General features: G+C 41.1%; 1 protein-coding gene across 3 annotated transcripts; it reads right to left on the bottom strand.

The window, feature by feature from the left end:
- Window positions 1-1,918: 1,918 nt before the first annotated feature.
- On the bottom strand, window positions 1,919-15,441 carry LOC117325612 (G-protein coupled receptor 157-like). Of its 3 annotated transcripts, XM_033881957.1 has the most exons (5): window positions 15,277-15,441; window positions 8,768-9,298; window positions 7,423-7,634; window positions 5,003-5,182; window positions 1,919-2,351 (listed from the first exon to the last, which is right to left on the bottom strand). In XM_033881957.1, exons 2-5 carry the CDS (start codon window positions 9,189-9,191, stop codon window positions 2,115-2,117), a joined length of 1,053 nt encoding a protein of 350 aa, XP_033737848.1. In that variant the 5' UTR covers window positions 9,192-9,298; window positions 15,277-15,441; the 3' UTR covers window positions 1,919-2,114. The 3 variants fall into 3 exon arrangements, with proteins under 3 accessions (XP_033737848.1, XP_033737849.1, XP_033737850.1); XM_033881958.1 differs by lacking the exon at window positions 8,768-9,298 and having other exon boundaries at window positions 15,277-15,435; XM_033881959.1 differs by lacking the exons at window positions 8,768-9,298; window positions 15,277-15,441 and adding an exon at window positions 8,129-8,755.
- Between the last annotated feature and the right edge of the window lie 4,622 nt (window positions 15,442-20,063).

Genomic DNA, 20,063 nt, shown 5'->3' with positions numbered 1-20,063 from the left:
AGTTTTGGAAAGCTTGTAAGTCCACGCCCTTCTTATTTGGTTTATACATCCATTAGAGGTCTAGGAGCGATATCATGTGACATACAATTTCAAAATGACATGCTTATACATACATAAAAAATAAATGCATAGTGTGATTGCTGCCTCCGGTGAGCTTTCGCCATCATTGATTGCACTTGTTTTGTAACTACATGTAACACAATTTTTCCGCCCAAAGAATTGTCATGTATTTTTTTTTGCTGCTGTTGATTTAAACTGCCATTTCCTTTAAGTTGTTTTTATTTATTTTTTTACTGTGAATAAAATGTTTTAATATTTTACATTATGTTCTTTATCTGTTTCACCATCAGCCTGGTTGTCTTAACAATGTACATGTATATGTATGTAGGTTTCTGTGATCTGTAGCATGCCTCTAGTTCTCTAGATCTGTGTGATTTTGTATAATATACTGTTCACACACTGCCCGGGTGCACATTCAATGGATGTTAGGCATGCTCATTAAACTCTACGATATAAAACACAAGAGAGTACTGTGTTACCATGCAAGGAACATGCAAAATGCGACATACTGTACGGCCATTGCGTCCACGCCGGCGTTGAAAGTAAGAGGGGCGCAAGGATAACATTTGTTTTGTCGTTTTGAGAGGAAACTCTTTATATTGAGGTGGTATGGTCTGGTTTGGTTCTGTATCAACATAAGAAATCATATAAGCACAGCTCACATGTGGAATTTAAAGATATGTTCAATCAATTGCATTCAACGTTTTGTAAGACAACGAGAACTTTAAATCAACATGCCAACGTTTTCTCTTTTATGGAATCGAAACCCCTGGCTCCACTCAACGGCGGGGTTTAAGGGTGAAGTTTTGTAATCATTTGTCCTGAAGTAAGGGTCCAGACAATTCTATTCTCGTTAACCTTTTTATTGCAATCATTCCTTCTCAACAGACGGATGAGCATCGCGTGATTGAATAGATCGCTAGAGCTGTACTTCAGGTGGAGAGAAGAAAGTATGTACCCATTGTCCCAATTTTCAATTAGTTATATTTTTTGTTTTTCTTTAACGCGGTTTAATACTACTAATAGTGGTGGTTAAGGTGTCCCGACACTTAATCACTAGCCCTCCACCGCTGGGTTGCGAGTTCGAAACCAACGTGGGGCAGTTGCCAGGTACTGACTGTAGGCCGGTGGTTTTTCTCCGGGTACTCGGGCTTTCCTCCACCTCCAAAACCTGGCTCGTCTTTAAATGACCCTGGCTGTTAATATGAAGTTAAACAAAAAAACAAGCTACTAATACCTTCTAATAGCACACTTATAGAGCTGTACTGCCTCTTATCTTGTAACGCGTATATAGATGATGCACAAACATGGACCAACACAAAGCCGTAAACCCATGAGACTGCCCAGTCGTTGGCATGGTACCAACTCTACTTTTGTGTTTCTGTCACCGCCTTCTCTGCTCGTGACTCTGTCCCAACAGTAAGTCGCCATGTCCCAATTGGTTCTTTCCTTTCCTCTATGTAGTCCATACTAGTGGTATGTTCATGTTGCTCTTCTGCCTGTTTAGTTCCACGAATGAAGATTGATGTTGAAGATCCTGGTTTAATTATATATAGAAGTATTTGTGCAAGGAGTACAACGACGGACGAAATATGACATAGTTGTCCGCTCCGGCTTTTTGAACAGATAACTAAAATAATATTTGAAAAGATTATCTCGCTCTCAGTGACAATACGATGTCGCCATCATCAACAACAAAAACACACCGAAAAGTGGCGTTTTAGTACATTCGGTGTTTCCATTAGCGACTAAACGAGGGATAAAAAGTGTTAGTAAGACTTGTGGACGCAATCGATAAAGAAATCAAGTCGGTAAGTTGAAAAATAGCACAAATTGCGAATAAAATCATTTCAAAATATTCGGTATGAAAATGTTGCAATTTATTTTAGATTTAGACGGATTTCATTGCTTATAAAAACAAATACAGATTTAACATTACGATATTACCACATATTAATCATGTTTTCTGAACAGCTAGGAAATGTCACCAATGCGCTTTTTCAACTTATATAAATATGATAAAAATAAATTGATATTCAAATAATTGAAACTAATCATATTTCGTCATCTGCTGCGTTCTTCATCAGCCCCTCCCCCTCTGGCCCCTGGGGACCTAGGTTTGCCATCTCTACAGGGATTCTCATAGCACCCTTCTTGCAGGTGACGGGACAAAGTCTGCAGCAGCAGCAACAACAAGCCCGAAATTTCGGCGCCAATTTCTTCCTGGTGGCGTCAGTATATATACAGAAGATGATTGCATTGGCTAGTCCTTGGCTATGATTTCCAATCTCCTGAAAAAGAAACGCTTTATTATCTTGTCAGTGGAAGAAAAGACAATTCAGAAACTATTTAAGACAAAAATAGTCCCACGTTTTCGAATACAACTCCAACACCAATCCGATACTGCCGCAAACCTACCATGCCTGTCACAAGGTCAATTACAAGCAGTACGATCATTACTTTGGTCTTTACTAAAACATACTTAGGGGAAATATTCGAAAACGTCAGGGAAGGACACAAAAACAGGGGAAAAACCAACGTTACTTCCAAAAGCAGTCATACAGGTAGGGCGCAAGAGATCGTAAGATGCGACAAAATTTTGGATCTGATTTTCTCTCCTTTCTAAAGCACTGTCTCCTTCCTAATGTCTCCCTTGACAATGCCTAACTTTGCTTTGGCTGAGCTATCGCCCTTATGAGGAAGGCGCTAGGTGTTGTCCCATGGACGAGACCAACCAGAGTCTGAAAAAAAATGGTAATTACTACTCCTGCTTAACACTCAGAGCATTTTGAGAGTAGGATGACTGGCTCACTCGTTTTCCGTACAATGTGACCGGATGGAGTGTCCTGCTGGATAACCCGTTGTCCGTATAATGTGACCGGATGGAGTGTCCTGCTGGATGACCCGTTGTCCGTATAATGTGACCGGATGGGGTGTCCTGCTGGATGACCCGTTTTCCGTATAATGTGACCGGATGGGGTGTCCTGCTGGATGACCCGTTTTCCGTATAATGTGACCGGATGGGGTGTCCTGCTGGATGACCCGTCCGTATAATGTGACCGGATGGGGTGTCCTGCTGGATGACCCGTTTTCCGTATAATGTGACCGGATGGGGTTTCCTGCTGGATGACCCGTTTTCCGTATAATGTGACCGGATGGGGTGTCCTGCTGGATGACCCGTTGTCCGTATAATGTGACCGGATGGGGTGTCCTGCTGGATGACCCGTTTTCCGTATAATGTGACCGGATGGGGTGTCCTGCTGGATGACCCGTTTTCCGTATAATGTGACCGGATGGGGTGTCCTGCTGGATGACCCGTTTTCCGTATAATGTGACCGGATGGGGTGTCCTGCTGGATGACCCGTTGACCGTATAATGTGACCGGATGGGGTGTCCTGCTGGATGACCCGTTTTCCGTATAATGTGACCGGATGGGGTGTCCTGCTGGATGAGCACTATAAAGTCAACATCAGTTTCGCGCTCTCGTACTTATACACGCACGCATCTAGCACACAGTTGAGGCCGTCCATAAATGACCATAGGGCTTTAAACAATACAAACCAAACCAATCTTTCCACAGCAGACTTTTTTACCACTTTAAAAATAAGTTAAGCCGACTTGCTTTCTCTCAATACTATGATAATATAACACTTTGCCGCCATAATAATCGACAACTTTCAGTTGTCAAATAGTTTTTATTCTACTAGTTAGATAAGATAAGCGGAAGTTTACGTAGTACGGCAATTGTTTCAGATGGTTGTGTTATTAGTGGTAGACATATGGTTGTTTGATGTAATGATTCTACTCGATTTGTTTTCTCAAATATATATGCCCATTCTCTAAATGCATGATAATGCTCAAAGCGTAACGATGACCCGGATGCCTTTCGATAGAGGCTCTACAGGTGACGCGGTGTTTCAGGCTTTGACGCAGTTTCTACTTGGTTCTCTCTACAACTTCTTTCGTCGCCTCTTTAATGTCATGAAGTTGACCATTTTATGGATAATGAAATGGCCAAAAGAGAAACAGTGTTCTTATGTGTCCTCGAATACTATAAGGTAAGAGGTTCTGTGTTTCGGTATTGTTTAAACTATCGTCTCTGTGGACAAATCAAAGACAAACCAAAGAACGACAACACTTACCAGAGCGAACTGACATTATCCTCATCTCAAAACTTTTTCATCCATGCATATCCCATAAGTATTATCTATGGTGACTAAATTTACCTGCAGAATTACAGAGCAGCATTTGGTTCACGCATCTCTGACATAGTGGTTAAATTTACATAGAGAATTCCAAGGAGGAAACATTGAGGTTGGTGGTTCGTTATCAACATGTAGACTCTATATGGTATAAATTCGCAGGGTTAGAATTTTCAGAACACCTCAACTCTCAAGATCCCCACATCAGACTTGCCTCGGCGAGGCTGAAATGGTCGTCGATTTACAACACTACTGTCACATGACCGAATAATTCTTGATTTTGTTTTACCTATCATTTCTCAATAAAACTATTCATTTTATCGCATTATACAGACAATGGGCTAACCAGTCGTCACACTCCCAAACATTCCGAGTGCTAACTATCATTTCATAGTCTCTGGTACATGTCTCGACCAGGGGACAACAACCGCCGTCTTCCTCATGAAGGCTCAACTAAAGGCAAAGGTGAGGCAGTGTCAAGGGAGACATCAGGAAGAACAAGTTGTAAACAAAGAGGAGAAATTGTAAAATCTAATCGCTTTTTACGCTCATGTAATTTTACATGTATGACAGTCAGTATATTGAAGGTTTTCTACTAATAGATCAGATCGTCCCGAATGCCTTTGGACAAACTATCCAAAATCTCAATTTGAAAGAATGTGTCAGTTAGTAACCCCTGTGTAATAAAAATTCAATTAAGATCTTCATGTAAAATACAGAAAAGGCATGTACAAAGGTACCTGAAGAATGACGAGCCAGACAGGACTAGGGCTACGTAGAGACACCAGGAAGTTCCACGTGCCCCACACCTGGAGGAGTATGAAGACGATTAGGACTTGACGAAGACGGGAGTTGGCAGACGTGAGGAGGCTGTACAGGTTCTCCGTTGACTCGCCCACATCTTCAGCAAGTGGCGGCTTCTGTAACCGAGTTAGGACTATTAACTCTCTCAAACCTGACGACCACTTCAACAAGGAATGGGTTCGACTCTTTATAAAATAAGACATCCCGTCTGAAGGTCTGGTAACGTAAAATTTCTAGACGGTTTTAAGGTCTATTTAGTCTATATAATGATTTTATTGATATATTTTCGTCGTTTATCCGTTAAATCATGCCCGCATTAATGAAACAAATCCCATTTTTTCCATTATTGCTCTTAAACCTATTTTGCTTATCATATTGCGAGTTGAATCGTTGAAACACTGGTCGAATATTCGTTGTAGCGTCCAAGACGACGACTGGAAATTCGTGTACCAACCACGTATATTGACACTCATTATGGCTATATATACGTCGTTCTTTTTATCGCTTTTTAATTGATACAACGACTATCCTATATCGACTGGTACAAATTACCGATAATCAATCACCTGCTTAAACCAACATGGCCACCTTACCTTTACGATAGAGTGCCACTGGAGAACTGTGTCCTTACCTTTACGATATAGTGCCACTGGAGAACTGTGTCCTTACCTTTACGATAGAGTGCCACTGGAGAACTCTGTCCTTACCTTTACGATAGTGTGCCACTGGAGAACTGTGTCCTTACCATTACGATAGTGTGCCACCGGAGAACTGTGTCCTTACCTTTACGATAGAGTGCCACTGGAGAACTGTGCCCTTACCTTTACGATAGAGTGCCACGTCCTTACCTTTACGATAGAGTGCCACGTCCTTACCTTTACGATAGAGTGCCACCGGAGAACTGTGTCATTACCTTAACGATAGAGTGCCACCGGAGAACTGTGTCCTTACCTTTACGATAGAGTGCCACTGGAGAACTGTATCCTTACCTTTACGATAGAGTGCCACTGGAGAACTGTGCCCTTACCTTTACGATAGAGTGCCACTGGAGAACTGTGTCCTTACCTTTACGATAGAGTGCCACTGGAGAACTGTGTTCTTACCATTACGATAGAGTGCCACTGGAGAACTGTGTCATTACCTTAACGATAGAGTGCCACCGGAGAACTGTGTCCTTACCTTTACGATAGAGTGCCACTGGAGAACTGTATCCTTACCTTTACGATAGAGTGCCACTGGAGAACTGTGTCCTTACCTTTACGATAGAGTGCCACTGGAGAACTGTGTCCTTACCTTTACGATAGAGTGCCACTGGAGAACTGTGCCCTTACCTTTACGATAGAGTGCCACTGGAGAACTGTGTCCTTACCTTTACGATAGAGTGCCACTGGGGAACTGTGTCCTTACCTTTACGGTAGAGTTCCACGTCCTTACCTTTACGATAGAGTGCCACTGGAGAACTGTATCCTTACCTTTACGATAGAGTGCCACTGGAGAACTGTGCCCTTACCTTTACGATAGAGTGCCACTGGAGAACTGTGTCCTTACCTTTACGATAGAGTGCCACTGGAGAACTGTGCCCTTACCTTTACGATAGAGTGCCACTGGAGAACTGTGTCCTTACCTTTACGATAGAGTGCCACTGGGGAACTGTGTCCTTACCTTTACGGTAGAGTTCCACGTCCTTACCTTTACGATAGAGTGCCACTGGAGAACTGTGTCCTTACCTTTACGATAGAGTGCCACTGGGGAACTGTGTCCTTACCTTTACGGTAGAGTGCCACGTCCTTTCCTTTACGATAGAGTGCCACTAGAGATCTGTGTCCTTACCTTTACGATAGAGTGCCCCTGGAGAACTGTGTCCTTACCTTTACGATAGAGTGCCACTGGGGAGCTGTGTCCTTACCTTTACGATAGAGTGCCACGTCCTTACCTTTACGATAGAGTGCCATTGGATAACTGTGTCCTTACCTTTACGATAGAGTGCCACGTCCTTACCTTTACGATAGAGTGCCACTGGAGAGCTGTGACCTTACCTTTAAGATAGAGTGCCACCTGAGAACTGTGTCCTTTCCTTTACGATAGAGTGCCACTGGAGAACTGTGTCCTTACCTTTACGATAGAGTGCCACTGGGGAGCTGTGTCCTTACCTTTACGATAGAGTGCCACTGGAGAACTGTGTCCTTACCTTTACGAAAAAGTGCCACGTCCTTACCTTTACGATAGAGTGCCACTGGAGAACTGTGTCCTTACCTTTACGATAGAGTGCCACTGGAGATCTGTGTCCTTAACTTTACGATAGAGTGCCACTGGAGAACTGTGTTCTTACCTTTACGATAGAGTGCCACGTCCTTACCTTTACGATAGAGTGCCACTGAAGAACTGTGTAGCAGAAGGCACACACTACTATGGCACCCATTTGCCATCCTGGACCCGTTATGAATGCCCACGTGACGTATTTCGGCGCCTGTCGGTCGATCCAGCACCAGGGAGGGCGGTTTTGATTGGTCAGGGGTTGAGAGTCGAACCCAACTACGTCAGATACTAGTACCGCAATGGTTATACCAACTAGAAAAAAAAATAGTACAACAATGAACAATAGAGGAGCACGTGTTGTTTATATTATACATCCATCTGAGTATAGCCGAGTGTTCTCTGGCCCTGTCACCATGTCTGGTGTAGGACATGGTGACAGGGCCAGAGAAAACTCGGGCTAATCTGAGTACAAACCCCTACACCAGATGGAAACGATATACCCACATCTTTGGGTGCTCACTAAAACATTCTGTGCGAGCTTTGTTGGATGGATGTTTCAAAAACTGTTAATAGTGATAGTTACTTCCCTTCTTATATGTTCGTGGTGAACTGATTTCCATTTCTCATATAATAAGACTGATTTATTTTCCAGTTCTATCAATAATCTATGTCGAAAGTTATATAATTTTGTGCGGAGTATTTCCTGTAAAATTACCTGGAAACTATATATTACGATCATCCCGATTTGCAGAGTAACAAAAATCCTGTCTATCTGTAATATCGAGTCTTCTCATACCTTATCATACCTTATGTACCTGTGGTGGTTGGAAGCCATGGATGGTGTGCCCAGGTATGGTTGCATCAGCGTTCAATGTTTGTATGTTATAGAATATGATTTATCACATTTCTATCGGTGTTTGACAGAGGCGTGGGATGAAGTTGTGACGTCAAACAGTGCATACATCGTGACATGTAACACAGGAAGGTGAAACAATGCTATGGTATTCAACTTTGATTAATTGATACTTAAAGAAAAATAGCTGAGGTCGTTGGTGAAAATAGTGCGTTAAGCTGAAATCTGCAGCGAATGTTCGGCGTGTGTGTCAGGAGGGCGCATGGAGCGTGTCATTATAAGTTTCGGGAGGACGAGGAGGACGTGGGAAACAAACTATAGAAATTCTATATTAGGATTTGAACGGCGCAGTGAAATTCAAGTATACCCATAAATGATTCTGTTATTCCAAAATTAGTTTATTCAAACCAATAACAAAATTCCAATATTTCTGAATTTAAAATACGTGCACATTTTATGGATACTTTCGATACCTATGTGTAAACTACCATTGATACACCTCGAGTCATGAGCAGGAAGAGGGAGGACATTGGACGGCCAAGCATGGGCAATTTTAGTGCAGCATTTTGTTTAAATATAGAAGTGGTCATACTTGGTATACTCCAACAAACCAGGTGGAATGGTCCCATCATAGCTTTGCCAAACTGTATACGTTTCCATGACATGCTTAGGCAGAGAAAAAGGCCTAATGCGCATGTCCAAAGATAACTTGCGAGGCGGAAACATATGGTGAACGCACTTGACACAGCACATGGTGTAAATGAGACAAATGCTGTTTTCTCGTCGTAACCAATGATAGTAGCAGCACCTATTATGTGTCCCACACAAGCACCAATGTTACAGATAGTTATATATACCACTATCTTTCTACCAGTAGCACGCAAACTTTGAAAACATAAATATGTCCCGAGAATTAATGCGCAGCCGCAGAGAGACATGCATGACGTCAGCAATCCCACGGCGATATAGGTATTATTGAGGGTGAAGTAAGCTGTGATGTTGTTGATTTCAATCATGACGGAAACTGTATGGAGATCCCTAATTGTAGATGCGGACGGTCCCCTGAGTCACTATCATGACACTCATCAAACGTATGTAAGAGATTCTATATAAAGGTACACATCTGAAATAAAAACAAACAATATATATATATATATATGTATATATATCTTCTTTATCAAGAATTGATTGTTAACATTCAAAATTTGAATCTCATAGCGCTACTTCACCCATTTGATGTCTCTTTCTCGTGTTGTTCGTAGAGTAAAGCTTCACTTATGGAGGTACATCAACAGTATAAAACAGTGTCGGTCACATTCACCAGTATAAAACAGTGTGGGTCACATTCACCAGTAAAGCTACATCAACAGTATAAAACAGTGTGGGTCACATTCACCAGTAAAACTACATCAACAGTATAAAACAGTGAGGGTCACATTCACCAGTAAAGTTACATCAACAGTATAAAACAGTGAGGGTCACATTCACCAGTCTACATCAACAGTATAAAACAGTGTGGGTCACATTCACCAGTAAAGCTACATCAATAGTATAAAACAGTGTGGGTCACATTCACCAGTATAAAACAGTGAGGGTCACATTCACCAGTAACGCTACATCAACAGTATAAAACAGTGTCGGTCACATTCCTCAGTATAAAACAGTGTGGGTCACATTCACCAGTATAAAACAGTGTGGGTCACATTCACCAGTATAAAACAGTGAGGGTCACATTCACCAGTAACGCTACATCAACAGTATAAAACAGTGTCGGTCACATTCACCGGTATAAAACAGTGTCGGTCACATTCCTCAGTATAAAACAGTGTGGGTCACATTCACCGGTATAAAACAGTGTTGGTCACACTCACCAGTATAAAACAGTGTCGGTCACAGTCACCAGTAAAGCTACATCAACAGTATAAAACAGTGTCGATCACATTCACCAGTAAAGTTACATCAACAGTATAAAACAGTGTTGGTCACACTCACCAGTATAAAACAGTGTCGGTCACAGTCACCAGTAAAGCTACATCAACAGTATAAAACAGTGTGGGTCACATTCACCGGTATAAAACAGTGTTGGTCACACTCACCAGTATAAAACAGTGTGGGTCACATTCACCAGTAAAGTTACATCAACAGTATAAAACAGTGTCGGTCACAGTCACCAGTAAAGCTACATCAACAGTATAAAACAGTGTGGGTCACATTCACCGGTATAAACAGTGTGGGTCACACTCACCAGTATAAAACAGTGTGGGTCACATTCACCAGTAAAGCTACATCAACAGTATAAAACAGTGTGGGTCACATTCACCAGTAAAGCTACATCAACAGTATAAAACAGTGTGGGTCACATTCACCGGTATAAACAGTGTGGGTCACACTCACCAGTATAAAACAGTGTGGGTCACATTCACCAGTAAAGCTACATCAACAGTATAAAACAGTGAGGGTCACATTCACCAGTAACGCTACATCAACAGTATAAAACAGTGTGGGTCACATTCACCAGTAAAGCTACATCAACAGTATAAAACAGTGTGGGTCACATTCACCAGTAAAGCTACATCAACAGTATAAAACAGTGTGGGTCACATTCACCAGTAACGCTACATCAACAGTATAAAACAGTGTGGGTCACATTCACCAGTATAAAACAGTGTCGGTCACATTCACCAGTCTACATCAACAGTATAAAACAGTGTGGGTCACACTCACCAGTATAAAACAGTGTCGGTCACATTCACCAGTCTACATCAACAGTATAAAACAGTGTGGGTCACACTCACCAGTATAAAACAGTGAGGGTCACACTCACCAGTAAAGCTACATCAACAGTATAAAACAGTGTGGGTCACATTCACCAGTAAAGCTACATCAACAGTATAAAACAGTGTGGGTCACATTCACCAGTCTACATCAACAGTATAAAACAGTGTGGGTCACACTCACCAGTATAAAACAGTGTGGGTCACATTCACCAGTAAAGCTACATCAACAGTATAAAACAGTGTGGGTCACATTCACCAGTAAAGCTACATCAACAGTATAAAACAGTGTGGGTCACACTCACCAGTATAAAACAGTGTGGGTCACATTCACCAGTAACGCTACATCAACAGTATAAAACAGTGTGTGTCACATTCACCAGTATAAAACAGTGTGGGTCACACTCACCAGTATAAAACAGTGTCGGTCACATTCACCAGTATAAAACAGTGTGAGTCACTTTCACCAGTAACGCTACATCAACAGTGTGGGTCACATTCACCAGTATAAAACAGTGTCGGTCACATTCACCAGTATAAAACAGTGTGGGTCACATTCACCAGTATAAAACAGTGTGGGTCACATTCACCAGTAAAGCTACATCAACAGTATAAAACAGTGTGGGTCACATTCACCAGTATAAAACAGTGTGGGTCACACTCACCAGTATAAAACAGTGTGGGTCACATTCACCAGTATAAAACAGTGTGGGTCACATTCACCAGTATAAAACAGTGTGGGTCACATTCACCAGTAAAGTTACATCAACAGTATAAAACAGTGTGGGTCACATTCACCAGTATAAAACAGTGTGGGTCACATTCACCAGTAAAGTTACATCAACAGTATAAAACAGTGTGGGTCACATTCACCAGTAAAGTTACATCAACAGTATAAAACAGTGTGGGTCACACTCACCAGTATAAAACAGTGAGGGTCACACTCACCAGTAACGCTACATCAACAGTGTGGGTCACATTCACCAGTATAAAACAGTGTCGACCACATCCACCAGTAAAGTATATCAACAGTATAAAACAGTGTGGGTCACATTCACCAGTAAAGCTACATCAACAGTATAAAACAGTGTGTGTCACATTCACCAGTATAAAACAGTGTGGGTCACATTCACCAGTAAAGTTACATCAACAGTATAAAACAGTGTGGGTCACACTCACCAGTAACGCTACATCAACAGTGTGGGTCACACTCACCAGTATAAAACAGTGTGTGTCACATTCACCAGTATAAAACAGTGTGGGTCACATTCACCAGTATAAAACAGTGTGGGTCACATTCACCAGTATAAAACAGTGTGGGTCACATTCACCAGTAAAGTTACATCAACAGTATAAAACAGTGTGGGTCACATTCACCAGTAAAGCTACATCAACAGTATAAAACAGTGTGTGTCACATTCACCAGTATAAAACAGTGTGGGTCACATTCACCAGTAAAGTTACATCAACAGTATAAAACAGTGAGGGTCACATTCACCAGTAAAGTTACATCAACAGTATAAAACAGTGTGGGTCACATTCACCAGTAAAGTTACATCAACAGTATAAAACAGTGTGGGTCACATTCCTCAGTATAAAACAGTGTGGGTCACATTCACCAGTATAAAACAGTGTGGGTCACATTCACCAGTATAAAACAGTGTCGGTCACATTCACCAGTAAAGTTACATCAACAGTATAAAACAGTGTGGGTCACACTCACCAGTAACGCTACATCAACAGTGTGGGTCACATTCACCAGTATAAAACAGTGTGGGTCACATTCACCAGTATAAAACAGTGTGGGTCACATTCACCAGTATAAAACAGTGTGGGTCACATTCACCAGTATAAAACAGTGTGGGTCACACTCACCAGTAACGCTACATCAACAGTGTGGGTCACATTCACCAGTATAAAACAGTGTCGGTCACATTCACCAGTATAAAACAGTGTGGGTCACATTCACCAGTATAAAACAGTGTGGGTCACATTCACCAGTAAAGCTACATCAACAGTATAAAACAGTGTGGGTCACATTCACCAGTATAAAACAGTGAGGGTCACACTCACCAGTATAAAACAGTGTGGGTCACATTCACCAGTAAAGCTACATCAACAGTATAAAACAGTGAGGGTCACATTCACCAGTAAAGCTACATCAACAGTATAAAACAGTGTGGGTCACATTCACCAGTAAAACTACATCAACAGTATAAAACTGTGTGGGTCACATTCACCAGTAACGCTACATCAACAGTATAAAACAGTGTCGGTCACATTCACCGGTATAAAACAGTGTGGGTCACACTCACCAGTATAAAACAGTGTGGGTCACATTCACCAGTAAAGTTACATCAACAGTATAAAACAGTGTGGGTCACATTCACCAGTAAAGCTACATCAACAGTATAAAACAGTGAGGGTCACACTCACCAGTCTACATCAACAGTATAAAACAGTGTGGGTCACATTCACCAGTAAAGCTACATCAACAGTATAAAACAGTGTGGGTCACATTCACCAGTAAAGCTACATCAACAGTATAAAACAGTGTGGGTCACATTCACCAGTATAAAACAGTGTGGGTCACATTCACCAGTAAAGCTACATCAACAGTATAAAACAGTGTGGGTCACATTCACCAGTAAAACTACATCAACAGTATAAAACAGTGTGGGTCACATTCACCAGTAAAGCTACATCAACAGTATAAAACAGTGAGGGTCACACTCACCAGTCTACATCAACAGTATAAAACAGTGTGGGTCACATTCACCAGTAAAGCTACATCAACAGTATAAAACAGTGTGGGTCACACTCACCAGTATAAAACAGTGTGGGTCACATTCACCAGTAAAGCTACATCAACAGTATAAAACAGTGTGGGTCACACTCACCAGTATAAAACAGTGTGGGTCACATTCACCAGTAAAGTTACATCAACAGTATAAAACAGTGTGGGTCACATTCACCAGTAAAGCTACATCAACAGTATAAAACAGTGAGGGTCACACTCACCAGTCTACATCAACAGTATAAAACAGTGTGGGTCACATTCACCAGTAAAGCTACATCAACAGTATAAAACAGTGTGGGTCACATTCACCAGTATAAAACAGTGTGGGTCACATTCACCAGTAAAGCTACATCAACAGTATAAAACAGTGTGGGTCACATTCACCAGTAAAGCTACATCAACAGTATAAAACAGTGTGGGTCACATTCACCAGTAAAGCTACATCAACAGTATAAAACAGTGTGGGTCACACTCACCAGTATAAAACAGTGTCGGTCACATTCACCGGTATAAAACAGTGTGGGTCACACTCACCAGTATAAAACAGTGTGGGTCACATTCACCAGTAAAGTTACATCAACAGTATAAAACAGTGTGGGTCACATTCACCAGTAAAGCTACATCAACAGTATAAAACAGTGAGGGTCACACTCACCAGTAAAGCTACATCAACAGTATAAAACAGTGTGGGTCACACTCACCAGTATAAAACAGTGTGGGTCACATTCACCAGTAAAGTTACATCAACAGTATAAAACAGTGTGGGTCACACTCACCAGTATAAAACAGTGTGGGTCACATTCACCAGTAAAGTTACATCAACAGTATAAAACAGTGTGGGTCACATTCACCAGTAAAGTTACATCAACAGTATAAAACAGTGTGGGTCACATTCACCAGTAAAGTTACATCAACAGTATAAAACAGTGTGGGTCACACTCACCAGTATAAAACAGTGTGGGTCACATTCACCAGTAAAGTTACATCAACAGTATAAAACAGTGTGGGTCACACTCACCAGTATAAAACAGTGTGGGTCACATTCACCAGTAAAGTTACATCAACAGTATAAAACAGTGTGGGTCACATTCACCAGTAAAGTTACATCAACAGTATAAAACAGTGTGGGTCACATTCACCAGTAAAGCTACATCAACAGTATAAAACAGTGTGGGTCACATTCACCAGTAACGCTACATCAACAGTATAAAACAGTGTGGGTCACATTCACCAGTAAAGCTACATCAACAGTATAAAATGCGATCGCCAATTCGAGTTTAGACATGTTACGTGTGTTGGTAAAGAGGAGAAAGCTGTATGTCGAAATGCAAGTTTTCTACATAGATATTATATTCATGTGACAACGAGGAAAGAAAATACCATGATACTATGATACATTAGGAAAATAGCGACGTAATGACCTTTCACCTCTCACTCAATAGTCTGGTAATGTGTGCGTCTGAAAGTATTATGATGAAAGATTTACATGTCTTTTTGTTTGTAACTTATATAGAATCAAAAACTTACCTGGCTATCAATCACGTGTGTTGGTCTGAGGGAGTAGAATCGTTTGATCAGTCGCCATGTCATAAAGAACAGTAGACGTTGACAGATAAAGATGCGACAGTTGTGAGTCGAACTTTGGCTTCAGATAAATAGCGGTGAATCAGGGTACACTGTACATAGATCAGCAGGGGGGTTTTATCTAATAAATAAAATACGGCTGATAATGGCAAATAGATGACAACACTAACCATATTTAACGTCGACTAATTTACACGTGATTAGGCCTCTTCCTCGGAGACATGTGACAATGTCTGGAGGGGGAGGAGTAGGGGAGGGCCTGCCTAGTATTTGAACTTATCCTGAGTACGTAGTGCATTTTAGAGGATTTAGTTGGCTAAAAGTAGTAAACGGAGAGGTGTGTTATATAAACATCTGAATATGTCCTTGTACACAGTTAGTGTGCCTAAATATGTCCTTGTATACAGTTAGTGGGCCTAAATATGTCCTTGTATACAGTTAGTGGGCCTAAATTTGTCCTTGTATACAGGTAGTGGCCTAAATATGTCCTTATACACAGTTAGTGGGCCTAAATATGTCCTTGTATACAGTTAGTGGGCCTAAATATGTCCTTGTATACAGTTAGTGGGCCTAAATATGTCCTTGTATACAGTTTGTGGACCTAAATATGTCCTTGTATACAGTTAGTGGGCCTAAATATGTCCTTGTATACAGTTTGTGGGCCTAAATATGGCCTTGTACACAGTAAGTGGCCTAAATATGTCCTAATACATAGTTAGTATGCCTAAATATGTCCTTATACACAGTTAGTGGGCCTAAATATGTCCTTGTATACAGTTAGTGGGCCTAAATATGTCCTTGTACACAGTTAGTGGGCCTAAATATGTCCTTGTATACAGTTAGTGGGCCTAAATATGTCCTTGTATACAGTTAGTGGGCCTAAATATGTCCTTGTACAAAGTTAGTGGGCCTAAATATGTCCTTGTATACAGTTAGTGTGCCTAAATATGTCCTTGTATACAGTTAGTGGGCCTAAATATGTCCTTGTACACAGTTAGTGGGCCTAAATATGTCCTTGTATACAGTTAGTGGGCCTAAATATGTCCTTGTATACAGTTAGTGGGCCTAAATATGTCCTTGTACAAAGTTAGTGGGCCTAAATATGTCCTTGTATACAGTTAGTGTGCCTAAATATGTCCTTGTATACAGTTAGTGGGCCTAAATATGTCCTTGTACACAGTTAGTGGGCCTAAATATGTCCTTGTATACAGTTAGTGTGCCTAAATATGTCCTTGTATACAGTTAGTGTGCCTAAATATGTCCTTGTACACAGTTAGTGGGCCTAAATATGTCCTTGTGTACAGTTAGTGGGCCTAAATATGTCCTTGTATACAGTTAGTGGGCCTAAATTTGTCCTTGTATACAGTTAGTGGGCCTAAATATGTCCTTGTACACAGTTAGTGGGCCTAAATATGTCCTTGTACACAGTTAGTGGGCCTAAATATGTCCTTGTATACAGTTAGTGGGCCTAAATATGTCCTTGTACACAGTTAGTAAGCCTAAATATGTCTTTGTACACAGTAAATGGGCCTAAATATGTCCTTGTATACAGTTAGTGGGCCTAAATATGTCCTTGTATACAGTTAGTGGGCCTAAATTTGTCCTTGTACACAGTTAGTGGGCCTAAATATGTCCTTGTATACAGTTAGTGGGCCTAAATATGTCCTTGTTTACAGTTAGTAAGCCTAAATATGTCCTTGTATACAGTCAGTGGGCCTAAATATGTCCCTGTACACAGTTAGTGGGCCTAAATATGTCCCTGTACACAGTTAGTGGGCCTAAATATGTCCTTGTATACAGTCAGTGGGCCTAAATATGTCCCTGTATACAGTTAGTGGGCCTAAATTTGTCCTTGTACACAGTTAGTGGGCCTAAATATGTCCTTGTTTACAGTTAGTAAGCCTAAATATGTCCTTGTATACAGTCAGTGGGCCTAAATATGTCCTTGTATACAGTTAGTGGGCCTAAATATGTCCCTGTACACAGTTAGTAAGCCTAAATGGCGATCGGTTTGATGCATGTTTCAACATTAGCTGTGTTTTTAATGAATCTATAGCTATGCATGTGTCTGCATACATGCTGAATCTATAGCTGTATTTAAAACCGGATATTCCTTTAATGTTACTGTATGAATCTCTGCTATGTTAACAAATTTGTCATTATATTTCACATAGTAACATACTACTAATTCACTCTAGGGATGGTCTGTGTGAAGGAACATCCGAGAAACAGTGGGGAGGCAGTGCACTCTGTAGAGGACAGGGATACGGCCAACAACAGATATTATAACTTATTATAACTTATGATAGCAGGTTGGCGTTTTATAAACAGGTGACGTTGCGTTTTCTATGACTAAGAAATAAGAGGCGTGGGTCAGACAACAGATGTCCTTTAAGCTACTTTACTAATAATCGTTGATGTGGCTTACATCTTAGTTTTACTTTTTGTTCCTGTCCTATTTTCGGATTCTGTCATGACCAACACACCTGATGTTAGTTTAATATCAGCATACAATAGGGTCGATAAGCAACTATATCAACAGTAAAACAATGTTATTATCATTTGTGGTCCAATTAAACCGAATTTTACATACATACAATTTATAACTTGGTCGATATGCAAATTACAATTACAAACAAAAGCAAACATTACGTACAGCGTACTACCACCCAGTGTTACGACATGAATCTATTAAACGATGATAGCAGTATCAGGGGTATCTGATTCTGATAGGTCTGTTCGATGAGGACGAGAATGTTCGTGTAAGTTGGTTCTTCTGGTTTCGGAAGGAACTGTTTGAGGAGAACGAGAATGTCCATGCCTTTTTATCTGGTTTCTGGGGGTGTGGGGTTGTTCGATAGGACGAGAATGTCAAACCTGTTTTTTTGCTTCTGATAGGACTGTCCGATAGGACGAGAATGTCCAAACATAATCTTTATATTCTGGTGGGACCGTTTGATTAGGACGAGAATGCGCATATCTGTTCATTTGGTTTCTGATGGGACCGGTCAACTGGACGAGAATATCCAAAACCTGTTCCTTTGGTTTCTGATTGGCCTGTAAGGTGAGGACGATACTGTCCAAACCTGTTCCTTTGGTTTCTGATTGGCCTGTAAGGTGAGGAAGATACTGTCCAAACCTGTTCCTTTGGTTTCTGATTGGCCTGTAAGGTGAGGACGATACTGTCCAAACCTGTTCCTTTGGTTTCTGATTGGCCTGTAAGGTGAGGATGATACTGTCCAAACCTGTTCCTTTGGTTTCTGATTGGCCTGTTTCAATTCAATTATTTTATTACCTTAGGCCTTTCGGCCCATCGGTTTTTAACAAACATATATACATATACATGATACATTTACACAAAATCTCACACTCTACAGTGTACATGTTACATAATACTAAAGCGGTACACATTTTCCACCTAGAGTAATGATATAAAATCATACATATAATCATTAGATAATACTTTGAATTAATATATAGTTATATGTACTAAGGTACAGTCTACCCTCGTTATACCGCCACCTTTTGTTCTTGTTGTAATGGGCGGTATAAAGAGGGTGGCGGTAGTATCGAATTTGACAAAAACAAAAATGTAGAAATCTAATGTCTTTTATTGCGATCAAATCAGAAAACACAAACATTTCAATTTCAGGTACTGAACAGTAAAAGTATCTAAACATGATTACTGTTTTTGTAGTTTGGTAAAAAAAATCACTGATATGCTTTTGTCGCATATTGTCTGTGATAATTTCCGATATTTTTTTTTAAAATCATTCTGCAACAGTCTATTTCTACTTATGTTGTTTTGTCCGACGTTTCTAGAAATCGCATTACCGTTTCTATAGCGGCTTTTGCCTCTGTTCCGCTCGGAATATGTTGTGGTTCGTCATCGTCATCGTCAGTGTTAAGGTCCGTTTCACTGTCGTCAAAAATTGTAACGGAGTCAATGATGTCGCTTTCTGTCTGCACTTCGGTAATTTCTGTCTGTTTATCGAAATTGAACGGTTAATCCTTACACCTGTACAGATATCAAAATAATATTAAGTGAGGACGATAATGTCCAAACCTGTTCCTTTTGTTTCTAATGGGACCTTTCGATAGGACGAGAATGTCCACATAGGTACGTAATGTACAACGAACACGTCCGTACGGGTACGTAATACATAACGAACACGTCCGTACGGGTACGTAATACACAACGAACACGTCCGTACGGGTACGTAATACACAACGAACACGTCCGTACGGGTACGTAATACACAACGAACACGTCCGTACGGGTACGTAATACACAACGAACACGTCCGTACGGGTACGTAATACATAACGAACACGTCCGTACGGGTACGTAATACATAACGAACACGTCCGTACGGGTCCGTAATACACAACGAACACCTCCGTACGGGTACGTAATACACAACGAACACGTCCATACGGGTACGTAATACACAACGAACACGTCCGTACGGGTACGTAATACACAACTAACACACACGTCCGTACGGGTACGTAATACACAACGAACATCTCCGTACGGGTACGTAATACACAACGAACACGTCCGTACGGATACGTAATACACAACGAACACGTCCGTACGGGTACGCAATACACAACGAACACGTCCGTACGGGTACGTAATACACAACGAACACGTCCGTACGGGTACGTAATACACAACGAACACGTCCGTACGGGTACGTAATACACAACGAACACGTCCGTAC

Source organism: Pecten maximus, chromosome 4 (assembly GCF_902652985.1).
Source record: "Pecten maximus chromosome 4, xPecMax1.1, whole genome shotgun sequence".
Taxonomy (NCBI): Eukaryota; Metazoa; Mollusca; class Bivalvia; order Pectinida; family Pectinidae; genus Pecten; species Pecten maximus.
The sequence above is the reverse complement of the archived record's forward strand: the minus strand, read 5'-3'. Positions and strand labels throughout refer to the sequence as shown.